The sequence below is a fragment of the Lepidothrix coronata genome, unplaced genomic scaffold, assembly GCF_001604755.1.
Source record: "Lepidothrix coronata isolate B3197 unplaced genomic scaffold, Lepidothrix_coronata-1.0 Scaffold13, whole genome shotgun sequence".
Lineage (NCBI taxonomy): Eukaryota > Metazoa > Chordata > Aves > Passeriformes > Pipridae > Lepidothrix > Lepidothrix coronata.
In genome coordinates this window covers 6,163,302-6,186,030 of record NW_016690193.1, presented here as the reverse complement: position 1 = coordinate 6,186,030, position 22,729 = coordinate 6,163,302, and the positions used below count along the sequence as shown (strand labels likewise).

Sequence of the window (22,729 nt, the reverse complement as noted above, 5' to 3'; positions counted from 1 at the left end):
GGACGTTATGATTCTTTGCTCACTGAAGACAGTGAGAGTCTCTCCATTGATTTTAGTGGTGTCAGCCCAGACCAGTTCTCCTCAGGCTCAGCCTTGCTTCATAAGATATGTTGTGGTCCAAACCCCAGGTGGTGTGGCTGGAGATTTTACATCAGTTGTATTGTTTGTGTTTTAAATTAGAACAGAACACAAGAAATCCAATAACTGTATAGATTTTGACTGCAGGTTTGGGTACTATCAAACACTAATGGAAGTTAGTAAAACTTCTAAATCTGAAAGCAGCATTATTTATAAAGAAATGAGTGCACCTATACTTTACGTACAAGGGTATGTACATGTTTTAAGAACATGTAGCTACAGGGTGCTGACACGTAACTATATTAGTGACAGAGCAATAGGGATGTGTCTTCGAGACACCTTATAAAATATGGTTTTAAATTGGCCAGGTAGGATGTAAAGTCCAGAGAAAAGCCCAGTACTTTTTGAGGTCTGATCATAGCTCAATATTTCTCCTGAACTAAATTCTAGAGTTGATGGGTGGTTTTGAAACAAGAGACGTGAGGTAAGCTGCTCTGCAATTTACTGGAAAGCTTTTTTCCATGAACTTGCATCACAATAATGCTACAGCTAATTTACAGTTCCGATGACCAAATCATGCTGATGATCCAGCAGAATGTATGGAATATTAGGAACAATATTACAACAAAGATCACACAGGAAAAACAAATATTCAGTCTCTCAGTGATTTAAAATTTAACTACATTAAGAATTTTTGCAGCACTTCATAATTAGCATGTTATGACTACGAAATGGTAACTGACTCAGTGTTGTATCCAGAAGAGATAATTACACAAAAGTTGTTAGACTGAGAATATTAGGCTTTTATCATTGCATGTAATAGTAGGATAATTTTATGCAGGGAAAGCTGACCCTTATCTAGGACAAAAACTTGCTCATTCAGTCCTCTTAGTAGACAGCATATCAGAGAACTTAGAAAAAGAAAAAATGAAGTGTAAGTTTTAAAATTTAAATACGTTATTAGGAGCAGATTAAAGAATTATTTTGTGTGTGTGTGTACTACTGCTGAGTCTAAAGTGACTCAGTAGGTATTTTGAAAAAAAACGACACCAATCATGGGTGATTACTGGCAACGTTAGTTTACTTCTGTCCAAATGCATGGAGTACATTTATGTTGCAATTTAACTTTTCATAAATTTTTTTTCAATTTTTCATGTGTCAGAATTTGTTCATCTAAACAAATATGCACCTTGAGATAATAAAACACATGCAGGCTCAGTAAAAAATGACATAAAAAATATTCTTATTCTGTTATTTTTGTTTTTCATTATTCAACTGCTGTTTTAATGTACTGTTGCTAATCTTAATTTTGTTTTATCATTAAGCATCACTGTCAAAGCAGAGATCCCAAAACACTTCTTTCCACGAATTTGTACTTGGGACTTTTACTATGCACTTTTACTATGCCACTGGGCGTCAAAGAATTTGCCTAGAGATTGTTTAGACTACATTAACAGTAACATTGCAGCTGTAATGTCTTCAATGTAAGAAATATTAGTTTCTTCTTTTAGGAACAAATCCCATGTCAACACTGCCATAGCATTAGGAGAGCAGAATTTGTGATTATGCCTAGTATTTATCCTTCCTGCTCATGTTTAAAAATTGATGAAGTAAACAAATGCTCTAACCTCCCATTTATAAACTCCAAGTAGCTACAGAATCAAATCTTACAGCTGTAAACAAATAGGAAAAGTTCTTACTTGGAAAATTAGCCAGGAGCCATTATGTTTGAAATCAAATGTAGTCTCAGGAGGACAAAACAGTATCAAACTTCCTCTGCTTTGCCAACTTGATCCTTAAACAAGCGTGAGCACAGAAGGATGCTGGAATTGCTATATCTTTTTTTTTTTCCCTGCACATTTTGAATTTTTTTGACAGATACAAAGATAACTCCAGGTGAAGCATGATACAGGCTAAACTGCTTCATGGTGCCTTCAGCCTAATTAAGAACTTGGAGCTTCAGCAAGGATGACAATGAAGAAGAATATCAGAGAAAAATTTACTGCCTACTCAAGTCTAAAAAAGGAAATTCCTCAAAACCTTGAGCTTCATGACAATTTACAAAACTTTAAATAAATTATTTTTATTTAAAAATATTATTATCATGACAGATTTGCAGAGATGCTCACTTCTACTTGATGGACTATGTTTTCAAGTTAAAAAGATAAGATTGTATTTTCCATGCACATTTAAGGTTATCTAGCAATAGATCAAGGAGAGCTTCCCAATGTCCACATCCTGAGGTTAAGCACTAACACAGCAGTCTGAGATCTAGAGTCTCTTCTCAGCTCTACCTATGGTTGTAATTTGAGGTCATTTCACTTCTCTGGACCTTACTTTCATGTTTATTATTTGGACATGGAGAGGATGTTGGAAGTGAAAGAGGAAGCAGAACTGAACACCACAAAGCCAATCTTTATGTGCCGAGGCTGGATATGAACAGTGATTACAGCACATCTGAGCACACATCTCTCAATGAGGATTTGGTTTAGTTTGAAATATTTATAATGATGTTTTGCTGTTACCAGGCACACACAGTGCCTGAAACAGGATTAATACTGCAAATTATCTCAAAGATTACAACAATAAATGTTTCTATAGGAATGAAGAGGGGAATGAGACAAATTTCCTAAATAAAAGAAAAAAGAGATGGACTTGCTACAAGATAGCTGGAGTGACGTGTTTCATTATTTTCAGAGGCTCCTATAATGTTGGTCTCTTTTGCACTGCTGCCTTTTTGTTTCAAGGGCATTCAAACAGTTTTATAAAGTAACTCTCTTGAAAGACCTACATGTGCTTTTTATGCTAGTTGCTTCTCTTCTTATTTCATTCACTGATGTTTCTTATAACTGTTATTTCAGTAATTGCAGTTGCTGCTAATATTCAGCACAATTAAGGGCTTCTATTGAACGACTGGATATTGAATTTTCTTGTGTTTAGAGCATCTGTTGTTTTTCGTTTGGGTTTTTTTTTGAAACAGCAGTATTATATTTTCAAAAGAAGTGTGTTTTTTTCCTTTTCTACTTCAACATATTGTTCTTTCCAACTACAGTCTGTGACATAATTTTACTTTCTTTTTCCTTATATTACAATACTGGTTTTACTGTGCTTTATCATTACCAAAGAAATTGTTAGTAAAGCAGTTGGTTTATCTAGCTTTGTTTGAGATACATGCATTAAAAAAAATAAAAAAGTATTTCTTAATTCCTTTGAGGGTCTACACTGATTTTTCCTTCCCACACTTGTTGAGTTGAACCTTGTAGATTTGCCACATCAAAGTTCTCATTCAAATTGATGAAAAAGTGTTCAGGAATTTAAAAGTTGAGCTACTTAATTAGAATATCTTGTGGATGAGATTAAAATTTTTAATGGTACTGCATGAAACAATTACTGTACTGGAATAATTTAATTTTTAATTTCTTTTCTGTAACCAGGAGTAATGACTTCAACTGAAAACTAGTTGTAAATTTAAAAAATGGGTAGAAGGAGACAGATATAATTGCTGACACAAGCCAGTCATGCTGAGGTGGTCCTGGGAAACTTCAGGGGAAAAAAAAGACATTGTTTCTTCGTTTCAGGAGCTAAGGCTTCCTTTCTTGTATTTTAAGCAAGATGAATAGTCACAAAACCGAGTTATCCCACAAAGATCCCCACATTTACTACAGTGTAGAGGCATTGCAGAAAATCTCATCAGGACATTCCATATTTTCAGGAAAGGAAGTGACACTTCCTTTCACTGAACAATGAAGTTTGACTGCAATACCAATTTTTGAGAAAATATTACTGCTGAATATTACATTAATCTGTTATACATGGCATGCATTTCTAAATAAAAATAGGGGATCAAGATATGAGAAAAACATCAATAGTATAGTTTTCCCAATAAGTCAATACAATGACTCTTCGTCTTTTGTAATTTAGGTTTTCAGAAATCAAGGCTAACTCATTCTTGAATTACTGGACACAAAAGAGGATTCAATATTGCAGCTGAATTGTCTTGTATGTTCCTTCCTATAGAAGAACATTAAGGCAATACTAAGGACTTGATGAAGCTTGTTTGTTGTTTCAGGGTTCAGTAATAAATCCCTTCTTGCAACACTGTCCCTGCTCATTGCCAATCCATGTTAGTCCTAATTGAATTTTTGAAATTTGTTTTCAGTAATCCAAGAATACCTCAGTTCTGTATCAGTAATGATACAGATTAGAAGTGAAGAGCTCTCTTTGATTAATGGACTCAATGATCTTAAAGTTCTTTTCCAGCCTAAATGATTCTGTGATTCTATACTGTCTTGTACTTCCCATTACAAAACTGTGTATATCCTAATTGGCATTGTATCAAGCTGTATGCTTTCATCAAGTCCTTGTACAGTAGACCTTGTGGTATTATACAGAAATTAAACATGGATAAAACATGGTTTATGGACCTTGGACTTCTTAAACATGAGAGGGCAACACCATCAGCAATTTCTGCCACTTCATGCCAAGATGATTACAGGAAAAGAACAGAATGAGCAATTTTTGTTCAGGATTTTGATTAATTACAACAGAAAGTAAGTTTATAGTATCAGTAAATGACATAAAACTACAAAATCCTACTCCTCTCACCCAGATCTGATGGCAACATGCCTGGCTGGGACAGGTAAACAGTTCACCTGCTTGGGTCCAGAGAGCTGGAGGCAACGTGTGAGGCAGGGCATCATGCTGTCCTCCATGGCTACAGGCAAACTACTAAGGAATAGGAAGCCTAGTTTCCCCATCTGCCATGGATCAGCAGCTCTGGAGAGTACCTCTAAAAATATGCAGGCTGTTAGTAAGATGACAGTACCAATAAATAAAGTGTGTCAGGGCTGATTTTCTCTCCCCGTGGTCGTAGATCACAACCAAATGACCAAGCTCTCTTCTCTCAACATATAGGAGCCCCTTTCCAGACTATCCCAGGTCTGTGCCACCTCTAAGCTGTATCCAAACATTGTGGAAGAGATGAGGCTCAGCACAAACTAAAGCTGTGCCAGGGCCATGCTCACAAATAAGCAGCGTGGACGGGTAAGCACCCACGCAAAGCCTGTATCCTGATCCTACCCAGTTTTACAGTAGGGTAGGATCAGGACTTGACAAGCCAAGTCAAGCTCACAGCTAACATCCAGAGGGGCCAGAAGTGATAAGGATCATAACAACATGCAGAAATGTCCTGACTGTGCGTATTCCCTGAAATTTTTACATTTTCAAAACCCAAAGCCTGCTGGTAGTGCAGCTTGTGTAGTACACTCACGCAGATGTGTTTCTCTCAAATAAGGACATAAGCGATTTCTGAAAACCCTTAACAATTCCTCTAAATTATGTTTCCCACGTTAAGTCACATTAAGCTTTACATAAACTGTGTTGGAGCACACATTTACTTCTCAGCAGTGATCTTTGACAGATCACATACATCCATTTGTACACATCAAAATGACATGTGCAAACAAGTTCAAAGCAGGGATAAAACTGGATAAACTGATACCATATACAAAGAAAAATGTGATCCATTCTTCTCACCTAACAAATGACTTGTTGGGTGGTTTTATTAGCTAAAGTAGACCTGCTGCATCTTCTGCAAAGCATGTTACATTTCTGTTCCTAACACTGTATAGTCTTCTGTTTTGTATGAGTGCTGCATGGGTTTCAGTGACTACAGGTGCTAGACACAGAGAAAAGTCTCAACCACGTACCACAGTTTTCTTCGTCGGCCTGATTCCCACAGTCATCCTCACCATTACAGTGAAGTTGCTGGGGCAAACACTTTGTGATGTTGCCACACGGAAAGTAGCCCAGGGGGCACCTGACCCCAGTTCCAGAAACATGATCTTCCAAAGAGTCACAGATGACTAAATGGGAACAAAAAAAAATATGCTTACTTTGTGATGTGTTTAAAGATATTTGATGTTATGCTTTTATAAATACTCATTTACATTTGAATGTGAGTATCAAGCAACAAATACATATTAGTTCATTGGACATTCAATTACAATTAGTATATGAAATAATTGTTAAACTTGGCAAAAAACTGTTATATTGTTAGCTAATTAAAATTTCCTTTGGTACACAGCAAACAGGTAACTCCTCCCCATTCATCCTCCTAATAAGATCAAAAGGTTAGTCATACAAGACAAATGACCTAAGGCCACTATTTTAAAGGATTGTTTCTCTTTACACTAGAGATTAATTAATGATAGCAATATACCAGATAAGTTATAGGTATCCCTGTCTGTGGCAGGGCAGTTGGAACTGGATGATCGTTAAGGTCCCTTCCAACCCAAACCACTCTGTGATATTCATTTGTGCTGAAATTTTAGACCCAGATAGAGAAGTCCTTTTATACAAATCAGACATATATTTTTGATTTAATTCTCATTTTAAAGCAGTTTCTAGGTGTAAACTGGTAAAGGATCAAAGAGCAAGACAATTAAGATCAAATCTGTGACGCAGTTTTGCTGAAAAATGAGTAAGACAACATAAAGATGCCGTTATGAATCCTTTGGAAGAGTTGTCAGTCTGGTCCAAAAAATGTGGAGATACTGCTTAAAATCTATCAATGTGAAGTTTACATATACAGATGTTGTTCTGCTAAGCCCATGCTTTTTAGGAAGTAGTTTCATAGAACACAGGACTTCATTCAAGCAGTGCTGAGGCGAAAGGCACAGTGATGCTAATGAGGGACAGCCAAGGCAGCCGGAGTCGTCTACCTGTCCCCTGTCCTTCAGCTCTCTGTACTGCAATTACCTACATTTGCAGTTGCCTGATGCCTTACCAGTTGCACCAGTGCACCTGAGGGACAAATTCTGCCACCACCACTTTTTCCAGGGTAAACACAACTGATCTACCGCTTCTGTAACGGATTGCAGGGTGCCAAGTCAGATTTCTTGTCATAGAGTATTCTTCCCAGGAGTATACTATGGAGAGGATTTTAAATTATTCTAGAATGAAATTTGTTCAGTTCACATTTTTGAAGTACTTTCAAAAAGGAATATCACTTTCTTATTATAGCTATCATTTGACTTAATGGATGCTGTTACAAAAAAAATTTCTAATACAAATTATATTTTAAATTTCATTGCTGTCTTAGAGCACTTGAAATACTCTATACAAACTTTATTAACTGGGATGTGATGCCTATTCAGATAGTAATCTGCTACTTTTGATACCTACCGCTATTTTTCCAGGCTATTTTCATAAGTCAAAGTTTAATCTTTCACACAACTTTCTCAGACTAAAAAGGAATATGCTTTTTCACAACACCTGATTTTTTGCACTCATTTTTCTCTTGAACTAAGGGAAATCACATGAAATTGTATCAAATATTTCAGATTCTTAAGGAGTCTCTTCTGGAAGAACCTTCTTCCAGTTAAGTCCTAGACAGTGTTTTTTACAACTGTTTGAAATGTAACAGCAGTAGCTGAAGAAAACTGAGATAAATATCCTGTTATTTCCATATGTACAGAATTACCTCTGCTGTCAGAAGCTCCCTGCATAGAAAGTTATATGTTCCAGCTAACAACCACCATATGATTTTGAAAAGGTTATTTGCTTTTATCCACAACTGTGTAACCCATGCAATTACTCAAAGACCCTTAGTTCCTCATGCCTTTTATGTATAGGTACCAAAAATAAAGCTACATCCTAATCCCAGGGTGAATTCACACTTGCACATTGTTCATAAAGATTTATGCTGTTTTGTACTTGTATTCAGAACATTACCATTAACTTGTTCCACTCAGAAAACAAGTAGCAAAAAAATCTTATGCAGACATAATGTTAAGCAAACAGGGTATGTGTAGTACTTAGTGTCTTTCTGCAAAAAGATGAGCAGGAAACTGAGGCTCCCTTTAGTCAAGTTATTTGCTATAATCTAAGTAGCTAATGAAATGTCTGGTAAAAGACACCAATGTGGGAAAATTAAACATAAATGAAAACATTCAAAACTAACCATCAGCCTCTTACTCTGCAATCCATTATAGAAGCAGTAGATCAGTTGTGCTTACCCTGTCAAGCTTTTTACCCTACACACTGGAGACATATTTAAACTGATCTGAACTCGTGCTTAAAGGGACTGATCTCCATGCAGTTTAAATTTCAAATGACACCATTTATTTTCTCACAGTACCATTCAATGGAATTTTACACCATGTTCCAGAATTATTATTCATTAGTCAAATAGTATTAATTCCTGAACTAATTAAGGGATTTGCTGTTGCATTTTAGAAATCTATACTCTTCCACAAAGAATAACTCACTCATAGTGTTTAATGTTTTGAATTCTCTGTACATTTATAGCCTTGATGATATCTATTCCTCTGCATTACTCATATTTTGCTATGTTGGATTACCCTGGCATGTAAATATCTGCCTGGGAAAGGAGATACTAAGACATCAAAACTCAACAGTTCATACTAGTTATACAATCATTGAAAGCACTGGTCTTTGTCCACTGACTTGTTAACATCACTTTGTTTATGCAAAAAAGACAGAAGTTTGGACTCTGCAGATTGCAGGAGATTTATGTGTGGAAAAGCACCAACTCTCTGAGGAAATATTTGGCAAAGCTGACAAAGGTAGACAGGAGATAAGAGAGTAAAATTAATTGTAAAATGCTAGATAATGTCCAAACAATTATGTTCTGCATCAAGGAAGTAAACACACTGTCTTTTATGTGAGGAAATTGATAAAAATAGCAATGCAACAGCAGCAACTAAAACTTGTGCTTATTATTTTGCAAATACAGACTTGACTGACATTGGAGTTTATCATGCCAAGACAATGAACTGTCACTCTATGTTTGTGATGCAGTATTAAAGATGTTGAATTTTCTACATTTGATTGATTTTCCACTATTAAAAGATCGAACTGCTCTTGTTGCATCTTGTTTCTTTTTCATTTTTTTTTTTAGCAGCTGAAAGAAGAGGAAAAGTGATAAACCTGTGACAGACTTGCTTATATCAGAAGGTTTGCTTTTACAGATATGTCCAAGTAAAAAAGCCTCTTCTTTTTATACTTCCTACAGAAAATCATCTGCTACCTTCCGCTGACATAGAGATAATTGCATGCATTCCACCTATTCTATACAAGCAAATTTTTTTCTCATAGTGATCAGCATAAATATTAAAATACTTCCAATGTTTCTAGAACAAATAAAAAATAAATAGGTGAACCAATATCAATACAAAAAGCAGACCCACAAACAAACATCTTTCTTACAAGATGCTTGTTGTCTCAATATAGAAAAATGTTCTCCCTAGTACTGCATCTTCATGATTCTGCAATATAATATTTCTGACTGTCACGTACTTAAGGTCCCCCACCATCACCCAGTTCTTCTCAAACTTTCAAAAAGAAAAGAATTCATGCCATGCACCTTTTAGGCTTGTCCAGACCTGATGCTTTAAGACACTTATTGCTGTAGCAGACACCTGCAGTGAAGGGGAAAGTGGATAACTTCTCCTGCTAGTCTTTAAATACGAGACTAAATTAACTCTGCTTTCCCTTGTTAAAGGAATAAGTAAGAGTTGGGTTGTCATCTAGTATTGATGGTAGGGCTCTTTCCTTTGTTGCATGGATGCAGAATAACTGGAGAAAGAACATGGCAGCCCCTCTTTAAGCTCTCATATAATGAAATAAAAAGAAGGAACACATTTGGGAAAGCCAAGAACAAGATGTTCCCAGGAGAACATGGCTTTCCTTCCAAATAAATTGATTCATTAAGCTTGCTGGTTTAGTGCATTCTTTGAAATGGAGAGATTGGGTCACAAGCACTGTTTGAGAAACCAAATAAAGGGACATGTGCACTGTAAGAATGGAGACTTAGCACAGTTACTTGTAGCTTCCATAAAACAAGTGAGTATGACTCTGTATGGGAACAGTACTGGCCTGATTCAACTGACTCATAAGCAATTAAACTAATCAAAGCAACATTACTCATTGCCTGGTACCTACTAGTCACACCAGTCTCAGCTGTATTGGATATAGATTCAAATAAAGGCATATCATAATATCAGGAAAATATTTTTGTGTCTTCAAGAATTTGACTTGCATGAAACCCATTGCCATGAGTCCAAAATGATTCATGAATTGCACCAGTCAAATAAGCTAACATGTTTTCTTCACTTTGATTGAGTTAGCAGTTTAAAAGTACTGGGGCTGAGGAAATCCAATTGTTTTAAAAAAGGGTCCTTAGATGCCAAGGACCAAGTAGTGATCATGGCAAGGAAGAATCCACCCTGTACTTACTCTGATGAAAAGTTATTTTACCTACAAAAGCCCAAGTTATCAAAGAGACTAAAGCAAAAATGATGGGATTTTTCCCATGCTCCAACAACTTATTTTAATTGCTGTACCTGTAGACACACTGGGAGATGGGATGGATCAAGAGAAGACTGAAAATATTCTTTTGAAATGCTTGCTTTGAAACAGAATGTTTTCTTCAACTAAAACAGAAGGAGTCAACGAAAGAAACATTGAAGTTGAAATCCATTTTGCCTGTCATTTTTGTGCCTGAATACTTCAAGATGATTAAAAAATATCCCCTTCTGCTGAAAGGTACGTTAAAGGCAGGTGAACTGGCTTTGAAAAACCTTTAGCACAATATAGAGCAGACCTCATAGGCCCTATAACCTTAATTTTCAAAGAAAAATCAAGTGACAAGTGGCTGAACAACTTTGATCAGAAGCATTCAAATAATCAAATGACAGGAAAAAAAAGAAGATATGACATCTTAAAAACTTTTAAAAAATAATTTGTTGTCTAAATTTTACCATTACAAGAATATCTAGAAGTGAATGATATTTAATTCTTTCTTACATTAATTTTCCTGGGTTTGTTCAGAATTTTCAGCTTCTTCCCACTAAACAAGGGATTTTTGAGTAATTTATGACTGGGACAAGGATGAAGTTAAGCCAGGATAGAAATAAAAAAGTTAACTTTCTCATGATTTTTTTAACCTACTACAACTTCATCAGTGAGAATCCACTTCTTTTTTCAACATATGCCTTTATAAAAACTCTCCTAAACTGGATTCTTCACTTGGGAAAAGCTTCCTAGTGATTTCTGGGAATATATAACAGAAATCCCATATTATTTAAATGTTAATAAAAATAATTTTTAAACTGTGCATAAGTAGTATATTGAAAAAATTCTAGTTCCATGCAAGAACAAAACAGATGTTTTGTTTATACACTTGAACCTTAGTGCTGTTTAATGTACACACATTGTTTTGCCCCTTGGGCAAAATTTGTAGACCAAAATAGAGCTTGGTCTTGAGGTGATAGGTACTTTAGCATCAGTAGCTTAAAAGATTTAAACATCTGTACAGGATCCTCACAGAAGTATAATTAAACTATTATCACCACATTGCCTTTTCTTTAATTTGCTCCTCTGCTATCATAATTGTTCAGCCTATAGCCTTTTCTAAACATATGTGTTGCATACGCATCATGTTTGTAATATTAGATTTTGTTAGGTGCAAGTGACACAGTGGCATTTATTCAGAATATCAAATGGCTGCAACAGAGTAATTTCTAAAACACTAGTAATTTTTTTATGTTTAGCTGTTTCTTTTGCAACAAGAATTACATTTTCAGTTTTATTGCATTATATTTATCTTTAGTAGACCATATTAGATGTCATTCTAGGAATATGTAGTACTTGAACTACACACCTAAGTTTATGTTTGCTTTCATTAAACACAATAAAGTGCAAAGGATTTTAGCAAAGAAGGTGCATCTATTATGACTGTTACATGCCAATCTGGTAATTATTTTTATTTTAATTTCACACAGTACCTTTATATCTTGCTGTGGGTTACACCATGTTTTCATTTCAGAATCATCTTCCAAAGCAGAAAATTTGTACTCTCTTTTTGAAAATATCACCTCCAATCTCTAACATCACTGAAGCTAGCTATCGGTTACACCACAGATAATTCAGTTGAAATTAATCCACCTATAGGATTGAAAGATCTTTCTTGTCTAACTGCCAGTCAAATCCACTCCAGGGCCAGAAAATGCCAGTAGAGCAACTCGGACCGGTCACATGGCATCTTGCCAGAGGATTTGGCTCTTATACTTTTTTTAATTTGTGGCTTTGTTCTGCTTGCACAGAACTTGGAATAAAGAGATTCTGATGCACAGAAAGAGCTGAAGGGATAATAATACCTATAAAAGTCTCAACATGTAGTAAAATGAACTGTATCCAAAACCTCAGATTCTGTAGGGCATTCCCAGAGGATGAGGGTTCAGCATAATGTCTAACAAAGGCATAAAGTGATGAACAGAGCCAAACCTTTCTGTTGCTTCACTTCCTCCTTTCTTCCAAATAAACAGAATTTAAATTATATCTGATTATTATTTCCGTTTAGAAATAAGTTCTGTGTATTCTGATATGATTTCCAATAGAAAGTACATCAAGGGAAGCTTTTCTTTGCCTGCCCCTGTGTCTTTTTGCATCAGTGTAACGTCTTAATTTCACTTATTTCTTTTTCACAGCAGAGCAACATCAAGTCTAAAGATGCACACACGAAACACTAGGGTTTTGCTCAGGTGGCATTAGATATTGAATAAAAATGAAGGCACCAATGTGCCTTTAACTAGCACAGTTAAACGTGCAGTGCTAGTCAGTACCACCCCACCTGGAAGGCCTAGAAAGGCAATGGTTAGCTATCAAAATCAAGGAAGACTCCTCTCCCAGGAGTTGATTCTTTCTCATAACCACTAAGGAGTTTACTTTAGACGAAAAGATTAAAGATAAATGTTTATCAATACATTGGTGTCCCTCAAGCAACAATCGTTCACCTCATCTAGATAACTAGAATTCTGAATTTAAATACATGATGAGGGTAGTTAGAGACTAGTGTAAAGAAGTTAATTTCAGACTGCTTTCAACAAGTTAACTCAGTCAGCCATGTGTAAAGTAAGCAAAAGTGAAACAGTGATTTGTGAAAACTAAATTATTTAAGTTAACGAACAACAGACATTTGTAATATGTCTCTCAAGTTTCTATAAATAAAAGGTGGATTTAAGTGACTCCATGACACAATATCATATACAGGAGAAGAGTTTGTGTACACTCAAGCATGGAAGTAAAAAGAAATTCAGGAGATGAGACAGAAAGTACTTGGAGCAAAGCCTTAAGAGAAAGCTGCAATTAGAAAGGCAATTAGAAAGCTAAAATTACAAAGGCAATGAACGAGAAATTACTTGCTGATATCCAAATTGTAGGATGGTCTAAGAATACAGTATTTGCAAATAAGCAGAATAGCAAAGAATTATGTGACTATCTTTAACTTCTCCTCATAACAGAAAACAACCCAAAAGACCATAACCCTTTGCCTAACTTTTCTTAGGTCAAATAGGGCAATCCTGTCTTTCTTTTTTTTCTCCTGTCATGTGTCTACACATTCCCGCTCAAAAACCCCCACAAATTATGGCTAAATTATTCAATGTATTTAAAATTTGGTATGCTCTTGGAATGGGGAAAAAAACCCACAAAACTCCAACAACATGGTAGAATGAACATCTTGCAATGCTGACAATAGAAAAATAAGTTTGAGAACAGTGAGCCCAGACACAGTATGAGGAAAAGAACCTGAAGGGTGGCAGTGGGAGATTCTATTTTCTCTTTCTCCATCTTCTTTTGTTCTCTAGTCTCTTATTTTGCTATACAGGCACTTCAACTAAGCAAGATGCACAATCAGCCACAATTTCAAATGCCACAATATTTTCCTTCTTCTCTCAAGTAACACAATCTTAAATAAATCTTTGAAAAATAATCTCAGGCACGCTTTTTCTGAGACTCCAGAGAGAGAAATGTTTTGGGAGCCCTACACAAAGTATTTGAAACAGGAAACATAATCATTTGTTTTTCTTTTTCTTTTCTTTTTTTCCCCCTTCATTCATTGTGGCTTTAATAAAGACTAAAAGGAACATAATGATAGTTCTTACAATGGAACTAAGCCAGCATGGCTTTAAGTGAACTCTGAAGGATACTTAATTTTAATTTTGGAACAATAAAAATGTATTATTTCTTGATGACCCTGAGGCAAGATTATCTGGTGAATTTTATTTATTCACATATTTTTGTTACTAAGAACCATTTATAACTATTAAGAATTTAAATTTTATATGGCACTACAAGTTCACATTTGGTATGTGGCAGTGCCCTATAAATCTATGAGATTCTACCCTCCTGAAGTATTACAAAATATGGAACTATTGGTTGTTCTGTTTTGAAGTAAAATAACTTGAAACTATGTTAGACAATTTGTTCTCTAAGAGCTCACTGAACTATTTTGTGAAAAATCAATTTGCAGACTATGTTTAAATAAATGCATTATTATTGGATTCTGTCTCATTAACATTGGGTTCAGTTTAAAAATCACAAGTTTTCCTATCTCTACTCTGTTTTACTATGAGTACACATAACTCACAACTATAAGTTGTGATGCTCCAATTAAAGTGCAAAAAACAGAAATTATCTCAAGATAACAGGATTTTTGACTTTCTTAAAGGGAATAATGTTAGCTGGTCAAACCACAGATCCACAGAATCATTTAGGTTGGGAAAAACCTCTGTTTGGACTCCATGACTAGAGACATCTGACTTATTTCTTTTTTTGCAGGTTATATAAAAATGTGCATCCAAATTAGGAGTAATAGATTTTTAAATTATAACTTTCAGATTTTATATTAATGTGCATAAAGAAATGCTGTATTAGCAGTACATATGTGTAGGTTATCGGGGTATCCCAACTAGGCTGGAAAAGATAACAAGAAACAACATTCAGAAGTGTGTCTCCATTTTAAATGCAGTTTGGCTGAACAATATTTTTGCATAGATTACTGATGGATTCCACCTCCATATAGTCTATAGCTCCTCCTTCTCTTCCTTTCAACCCCACTTCAGTTAAATCAAGGGACGATGATGTCTGCTCCTGACACCAAGTGTTTTCTCATTGTTAACATAAGTGAGAGCATGCTCTGGGAAACACAGCTTCAGTCAGAGTATCCTGATCCATCAAAAGCATGGCACACAAGGCAGGATACCAGGTTGGGAGGAGGAAAGGTTTGCTCCAATGCATCACCTTGGTCCTGCGATACCTTTCTCTCAATCCCTGTTCATTCCATATCTGAATGGCTGACTCAGACAGAGGGCACTTCTGGACAAGACATGCAGAAGAGTGCCTAGGCAAATATAGGCAAATACAGGCCTGATCTCATGAGGAATCATAAGAGATTTTTGTGATAGCTGCATCATGATGTGGAAAGCGGACTGAAAAGAGGAAGCATCAGAACACAGCTTTTCCCAAGGCTTTAAAAGCATCGTAGTTAAATGCTTTGATAACTTCAAATCACACACAGCGAGTTGTGAGAAGACATTTATGTTCTAAAGTCAAAGTGTCAGTGTACTTTCAATGTCTATCGTATTAAAACAGTACCTCCTTTCTTTTTTTTTAAACTGTAAGATTCTTGCTTTATTTGACCTACACGATTACCTGTAATTTATTCAGTGAAGGTACATTAAAGGTTCTTAGCTCCAAATGTTTCCCTAGATAAAATGTACAGCTTGTTGCTAGACATATCCAGAGAGTAAATCTTAAAACTTCATGTCTTAAATGGAGAATTTTTGTTATGATACTTTACTTCAATAAGAGGTTTTTTGTGTTATCAGACATGACAATCTGGCCACAATTTTTTTTTAATAGCTCGAGTAAGATAATTATATCACAATAAAGTATTTGTAAATTATGAGACCATATCCCAGTACTTAAAGCAGTGTAAAAAACCTGTAATTTTCTCCAAAGCTGCATACCCATAAACCCAAGAAATATTTCTGAGTAAGAAACCAATCTAGTTAAATGATGATGTGAAAGCAGTGAATATGTAAATGAAAGATTTAAAAATTAAAAAAAAAGCAAAATAGTGATAAAACAAAAAAAAATATAGGAAGGTGTGCTGTAGAATTAATCTATATTTATTTTAAAATATTTTTTCTAAAACATAGTAAGAAAAAGAAAGACCTCACGTGACATATAAATCTTAGGGTTGTAGAAAAGCCAACTATCCAATAACCATTTTTGATATGTATTTGGAAAAGTAGAAACTCTTTCTGCATGGTCCTGAAAATCCATACCAAAGACAAAGCAGCATTTATAAATGAATGCATTTTCAAACCAGCCACCAGAGGAACTTGAAAGGAATTAGTTGAGAAATACTTTGAAACTGATTTTGTTATACAACAGATTTTGAATATGAAGAAAATACCAAAATAGTTACAGATTTGCAGTGTTATTTGAATACTAGAAAATAATTAGTTTCTGAAAACCATTGCCTGTAATTTCTAGGTAAGACAATATAACAGCTAAGTCACATGTATTAACATGGAAATGAAGTCCAGAAAATGACATCAGGGAGTGTATTTTTATGGTAGATGGGTCTTCTTGAACCAAACCTCTAAAAATGCAGATCATCTTTTTTGGCTGTATTACTGTTAAATTCTCCAGAGTAATCAAAGCATTTAATGTAGAATCAGATGGCTTTTAAATTCATTAATTTAGTCCCTTTCTTCCTCATATGCACAAACTTTGGCTTTAACTATGTTGTGGGTAGAAGTTAAGAACTTTTTCTAGATCTTTTTTTAATTGAAACTGAAAAAAAATAAAAATAGAAAAAAAAATTTCTAAGTTAAAAAATACCATGACCAACCCCCTTCCAAGCACTATGCTTTTTTCCCCTACATTGAGCACAATATTAACAATCAGATCTGTGATGGGGAAAAATCTCCTCTCCCAGGTCAAGCCAGAGCTTTTATTTTTTCTGCAGAGCAGAGGAGAAAAAGGCAACGGTTGCCTACTTTGACAGACCTGTGCGCCTCTTTAAGTCTCAGTTGCTATACAGCCATTGCCATTCCTAGTGGTGTACTGACACTTGCTCTTCCCTGGAAATAAAAATTACTTGACTGAGAATAAACATTTTGACCAAATAAAGCCTCAGGATTAATACAGAGCGCATGGGTGGAACACAGTGACCTATGTTATATGGGACTGAGTGATTTAACATCCTTTCTGGATAAACTCTGCTGAGAGATTTCATGTGTTCAAGTCCTGTAGGATCAGAGAAACTACTCCTGGGCTCTTCCTCCCTACCCTCTTCCCCTGACATGAGGTCAGCTTGTCCTCCCAGGCCTGGATCTCCCCACTGGGCCACAGGTGATGGCTCCAGAGACTCATCCAAACCCCTGTTTTCCCCTCTGTCTTTCTTCTTGGTACATGTATCTTGTGTACTTGTGTACTGTCACACAAGTCAACTGCATGCTGGTTACCTCACGAGCGTTGAGACACAGAAGGTATTGAGCATAATATTGTGCATTGTTTCTTTGCATATACAAAGCTACTTCTTTATGTGCAACATCAGTTATTAGCAACACATGTTCAAATTGTGAATTCAAACTCAAGATCTTTAAATGTCATACATTTCTGCAAACACACCTTCATATGACACACTAAAGGCATGTGATCTACGCTTTAATTAGTCTTCTGGTGAATTACCGACATCTTGCTGCTTAGTCTACAGTCTAACCACTTACAAGCTACAATATTAAATTCCTAATTAGTTCAGTCACACAGCTACAATAATTAGACTTCCCATTTTTAAGTCTTCACAAATTGTTTGGATTACAGTTTAGAATACGATATTATTGTTCAGATGGGAAGCTGAGACATTAATATATGTATGGCAAGTGTTTCTGCTAATTTTAGGTTTCTACTTTCAGAATCAGCTTCAAAGACTACTTAAAGAACAACTTGTATAGATATCAGCGGCAGCCATGCGGTGAACGCTACCACATCAGGATGATCAAGGCAAAACCCCTAGAAAATCTGCCATATAATTATTATCCATTTATAAGCATTTAGAGCATTGCTGTCTGAGTCAAGGGGCAGGAATAGAAATCAGTTTTCCACAGCAGAGTTCAGTTGCTTTAATCAAATGGCCATTCACATTTTATCTTAATTAATTAATTACAGCAAATGAAGATATGGTGACTTATTCTCCTTTTTGCCCCTAAGTTTCTGATTCATTCTTTGAATGAAGGACACAAAGCATGAGTTTTTGTGGAGCTACAGCAAGAAGAAAATGCCGTGTGGGTACATAGGACAAACTAAGATCATGTCTTTTGCCTCAATTCCTAAGCACTGGATTTACAAAATTAATAATGTTCACTAACATAGGTGACATCTCAGATTATTAAAAGAGAAAATCAGTTTTCCTCCAACATTTTATAGCAAGACACCATGCTGCATCACTAGTTTAGATCCTTTAGGTCTCCAGACCTTCAGTTTATGAGAGGGTAGAGTGTTCTGAAAGCACTAATTACCAGTCTCTGAGCAGAGGTGTTATGCAGGAGGAGACATTTTGAAAGGAATCAGTAAGTCACAGGACAATCTTGAGCTTCCTTCTGGCTTTGTAACACAGTGCTCACCCTACCAAGCACAGCTGCTTTTTCTGCTCAGTCTCATCTTTTCCTTGTCCTGGCCACTTCACTCACTTCCATCCTTTCTTGCCTAATCACTACCTACTTCCCGTTATCTTATCCCCTTCTGTCTGTATAGTGTTCTAGTTCTGATCTCACCATCCTCTGACTTCATTCTTCAAGTGCTCACTCCCCTCGCTCAGAACTCCTTTAATTAATTCACTGTTCCCTGCCGTCTCCCTCTCACACATCTCTTTCCTCAGTCTCTGCCCTCCCTGACTAATAGTCTTTCTGATTTCCATTTTTCCTTCTAAGTAGCATTAGCCTTTTCCCTCATCTCTCTGCTCCATTGCCCCATCTACCCATCCCTTTGGTCCCTCTTTTATTTTCCTTATTCAGTCCTTCCAAATACATTTTCACCTTCTCTGTCTTTTAGACACAACCAGTATGACTCCCTGATCCTCTCAGCTTCCTGCGCCTCCCCACCTGGAATCAGCCATTTCAAAGTCTGATTTGATGGCTTCAAAGTCTAGGACACTTGGCACCAACAGAAAACCCTTGCTGAGATGACTGATGGCACTTTCTCTGATGAGTGTCACACTGATCTCTAGCATCCAGTAACATCTATTAGAAGAGGCTATTTTTTACTTTATTGCAACTAGGCTTGAACAGCCTCATCAGTTCTAGTGGGATGTCCTGTCAGAGGGCTGTCTCGCAGGCACAGTGATTTTGTAGAGGAATACTTCAGAAGTTCTTATTTGTTTGAGAAAAGGCATTGCTTAGTACAAGATTCCCCGAATCGTTCAACATAGGCAAAATAACAATTCCTCACATTCTGGAAAAATGAAATTATTTTGATAAAGTTTTGCTTGTCTTCTTGTTCAAGGTGTAAAAGATCCACATTGCACATAAAATTTCAGAGCAATAGGTTCAAGTCTGGTAGAGTTGCTATAAACAGTCAAGACAGGTTTTCAACTTAGGTAGACCCTGGTGCTGTTAACGGAGAGGAGAAAACATCCTTGCCCAAGCAGCAGTTGCAGGATCTAACTTTCAAAACTTTAGTTTAACATTGTGTAGACTTTTACCTACCCTCTAACTGACATTAGAGTGAATTTTCCTCAGCAAATCTAGTCTTCATCCCTGATTTTCTGTAAAGATACTAATTTTTGTGATACACGTAAAAATATAGCTAGTCAGATTAATGCCCAAGTTAAGTGAAAGAAATAACCAAATGTTATTATTACATAATGGTTATTTGAGCTTGTGCAAAGGCTGAAGTAATTTCACTTTTCTATTTAGAAATCTGGAAGGGATCTTAAATTATGTTACAAACTATGTAAACAGGAGCACTTTCCTGCACAATCATAAACTTGCACTTTTCCAAATAGTTTAGAATAGTCTCTTTCCCACATTTGACATAAAGCATTTGCTGTAAAAGATCTTGGCCTTGAAAACAGCCGTCACCCTCATGAAGCACCAGAACGACTAACAAGGTTCAGATGTTTTTAAGAAAGTTTTCCTAGGCATTTTAAAGTGAGGGTAAGGGAAGGAAAAATAACATATGAGAGGGAGAACGTAAAGAAGAGGCTAAGGGAACTGCAGGTGCAAGCAGTAGGATTGGAAAACATCAGGTAGAGGCACAGAACAGAAAGGGTTAAAATAGTAAGAGTTGTAATTGTTTTTCACAAGGAGCCTGCCAAATCCCTTTTGGAACTCACTTTGAATACTTTTCGATACTAAGTTTCTTCTGTTTTGCTTAATGATTGATAAATGAATTGTTTGAGATTCTGTCACTTAGCCAAAGCCCAGGAAGATAAAACAGCTTTTGTCTCCAGAAAGCTAATCAAAGAAATGCTAAAGGCACAACCATGCACTACAGTTGCTGCGGTAATTACAGCCGATTAGTTTACTAAGAGAAGACATGCGGCAGCAGGCAGGGCAATGCCAGCCACACACCTGAAGTGACCTGCTACCTTCACGAGGGGGGTGAGCCACCCGGGCAGACGGTCATCCTTGCTACTTATTCAATGCTGCCAGTTCCACGACTAGATTCTGAAATTTACTTTTCTCCATGTTGTAATCAAGGCTGTTGTGCTGACAAAGAACATGGTATAGGTGCTGCTTTGTTTTCAAAGAAACCCCCTACATGGAATACTATATTTCACATGGGAACTGCTTAAAGTTTTTCAAAAGATTTAACTAAGTTTTGCAGCTATAAAAATAACTGTATGTGGAGCTCTGTTTCCCAAACTCCTAGTGGGGAGCAATATGCCTTACTAATCGTAAGAAGCACTGTATACACACAATCCCCAAAAGCTTTAATTTAAAAGCGGGAGAGAGAACAAGCTGTTGTTCAATACAGAAGGTGGCAGAATTCAACCCTATGCTTCTATTAGTTTAACAAAACAGTTGATATTGTAAAGAGTAGCTATTTTTGTCTTCAATTAAAAAAACACTATCTTAATATTGACATTGTGCGACAGAAAGCAATTTATAACATAATAATTACAGCTAAAGAAAATGATAACCATTAGGAGCATTCAACATACAGATCAGTATCAGCAGCTTCACAGGCACAGCTCTATCAAGTCAAAAGCAGCATTTACAAATAAGGTGTTCAAATGAAATGAGAAAAACATTACTAAAGTAAGCAGAATGTATGGTGTAACTCCCACCACTCTGAAGTGATTTGCACCTGAAGGGAAACTGAAATTTAATTGTCTCCATTTTACATGCTATACTGCCTAACATGCTGAAAATTCCTATTACCTGAACACAGTCTGCCCTTTGAGAACTACAAATTCTAGTAGCACTTGCACAGTATCATCTCAAAATGCTGAACTGAGTCTAAAATGTGGATTTTGTGACAACTGAGATGAGTCAGTTCTATATGTACCTTCATTAAATATTTACAGCAAGTATTTACACAATGTTTAAAATGTTTCTTATTTTTTAATTTCAGCTCATAACTAATAATAGTTACTATCAAGGCATTAAATAAAAAAATATCTGATTCCGACATGCAGCTAGTAATCTTGAGGGACTGCATTACACTTTGATTCTATTGAAAAATAATTGCCATGAAACGTAAAATACACTGAGATATCGTTCTTTAAAAAAATCCACTGCTGAAGTTTATCAGCTATCTGCTTTGCAATGCTCAAAACAAGAAAGAATGTCAGGTACACTTACCCCTGGTACCAATAAGCAAGAACACATAGAAGCAGCAGTTGGATGTCATATCTGTCCTTCAGCAATTCAATGAATAAAGTCAGTGAATGTTGTCCCTTAAACTGTGCACCAGCCAGAGTGTTGCTTGTATGGTCTGCTTCTGACAGCCTTCAGCAGAGCGTGAAGCAAGCTCCCTTCTCTCCCTGCCTGCCTTCCTCCCCTACTCTCCTTCACACTAGGTCTCTCTCTCTCTCTCTCCCCCTTCTCCGGCACACATGCACATGAAGATTTCCAGGATCACATTGGCTCCTCAGGCTCTGCCTTTACAGGATGGGGTCTGTTCTGCAGCAGGCAAAGTCTGTGCTGTATGCATGGACACGGGTCTGCTCCAAGGAAGGCGGCTGCTGCTGCTGCACAAAACACAGCCAGGTCCCAAGAATTGTCACCAATAGTCCAATTTTTTCCCCCCTCTTTTATTTTCTGAAGTTGCAATGCTGTGAGATGTCTGATAAGTACAGTTTTATTTAGTCAAATCTGTTTGAAACCAAATATTTGCTATAGTTTAGATAAAAACTAGAGGTTTTTCAACTAAGAGGAAGTGAAATTTATAAATACAGTCCCTTTGTAGCAAGCCAGTCACTCACTGAAATACAGAAAAATGCATGACGTAACTTATTTCCAAGACCAGCATGTCACTATTTTTGCACATTAAACCACTCTTTGTGACTAATGCTAAGGAAAACAATCTGAAAGAGCAAACAAGGGTGTTCAGAAACATATTCTTTATGAGAAAAAGTTTTTTTCACAGATTTTCTTCTTTGAATACATTAAGACCTTCCTATCCAACCCTTGATTTTACTGTCACCAGTAGATCATGGTATGCACCATCACATGTACAGTCACACAGTTAAAATCTTTTTTATCATGTGAAGGCTAACACTCAGCCACACAGCAAAATATATTTCAAAATGAGTTGGTGAGTAAAGATG

At 36.2% G+C, this 22,729-nt stretch overlaps 1 protein-coding gene across 1 annotated transcript in view; it reads right to left on the bottom strand.

The window, feature by feature from the left end:
- RXFP1 (relaxin/insulin like family peptide receptor 1) overlaps nucleotides 1-22,116 on the bottom strand; it is a 45,207-nt gene extending 23,091 nt beyond the window's left edge. Inside the window, exons 1-2 of the mRNA XM_017805808.1 lie at nucleotides 21,762-22,116; nucleotides 5,787-5,942 (exon numbers count right to left, since the gene is read on the bottom strand). Of these exons, the coding sequence (XP_017661297.1) occupies nucleotides 5,787-5,942; nucleotides 21,762-21,810 (205 nt within the window). The 5' untranslated portion in view covers nucleotides 21,811-22,116. The remainder of the gene's footprint in view (nucleotides 1-5,786; nucleotides 5,943-21,761) is intronic.
- Between the last annotated feature and the right edge of the window lie 613 nt (nucleotides 22,117-22,729).